This window comes from Fulmarus glacialis, unplaced genomic scaffold (assembly GCF_000690835.1).
Source record: "Fulmarus glacialis isolate BGI_N327 unplaced genomic scaffold, ASM69083v1 scaffold19646, whole genome shotgun sequence".
In the NCBI taxonomy this organism is placed as follows: Eukaryota; Metazoa; Chordata; class Aves; order Procellariiformes; family Procellariidae; genus Fulmarus; species Fulmarus glacialis.
Genome location: NW_009216451.1, coordinates 14,771 through 15,340, shown reverse-complemented (window position 1 = coordinate 15,340; position 570 = coordinate 14,771). Strand labels below are relative to the sequence as shown.

The 570-nt window shown below is 64.7% G+C and overlaps 1 protein-coding gene across 1 annotated transcript in view; it reads right to left on the bottom strand.

Moving 5' to 3' along the window:
- Nucleotides 1–337: 337 nt before the first annotated feature.
- Nucleotides 338–570, bottom strand: part of TMEM54 (transmembrane protein 54) — a 2,516-nt gene continuing 2,283 nt past the window's right edge. The window contains exon 6 of the mRNA XM_009579321.1: nt 338–430. Within this exon, the coding sequence (XP_009577616.1) occupies nt 338–430 (93 nt within the window). The remainder of the gene's footprint in view (nt 431–570) is intronic.

Below are 570 nucleotides of genomic sequence, written 5' to 3'. Positions count from 1 at the left end.
GGTGGGGGCCACAGGGAGGGGACACGCTTCTGGTCTTTTAATACCTGCAGAATAAAGTTTGTGTCAGTGCAGTCAGTGGTGGGAAAGGGGCCATTGATGCTGAGGGGAAAGTTCCTCCCCGCAGGCTGGATCCAGCTTAGTCACCTCCCTCGCTGCAGCCTGAGGCGACCCGAGGCCACGGGGATGGGCTCATGTGTCTTGGCTGGTGGTATCCAGGGGACATGTCTGCCTGATAGCTGGGCTGGGGGGCAGCTGGGTCCCATGGCGGGGTGTGCGGGCACTGGGATGGGGCAGGGCTGTCTGGGGCACATCCACAGGGTCGGCCCTCGGGCCCCGCTCAGAGCTGGGCGGTTTCCACACTGTCCAGCCTCAGCAAGCCCAGGCACTGCCCGGGGTCAGGGCTCTCCGCGGGGGCCACCTGCAAGGAGACCTGCAAGCCAGAGGGGATGATGAGAACAAGACCAGGGGGACAGGAGCTTTGGGTTGGCAAGTCCTATCCCCATCTCGGAGCCCTTGAGCCCAGCTGAGTCCGTCCCAGCCCTGCATGGGAGGGAGCGGGTCGGTGCCGAG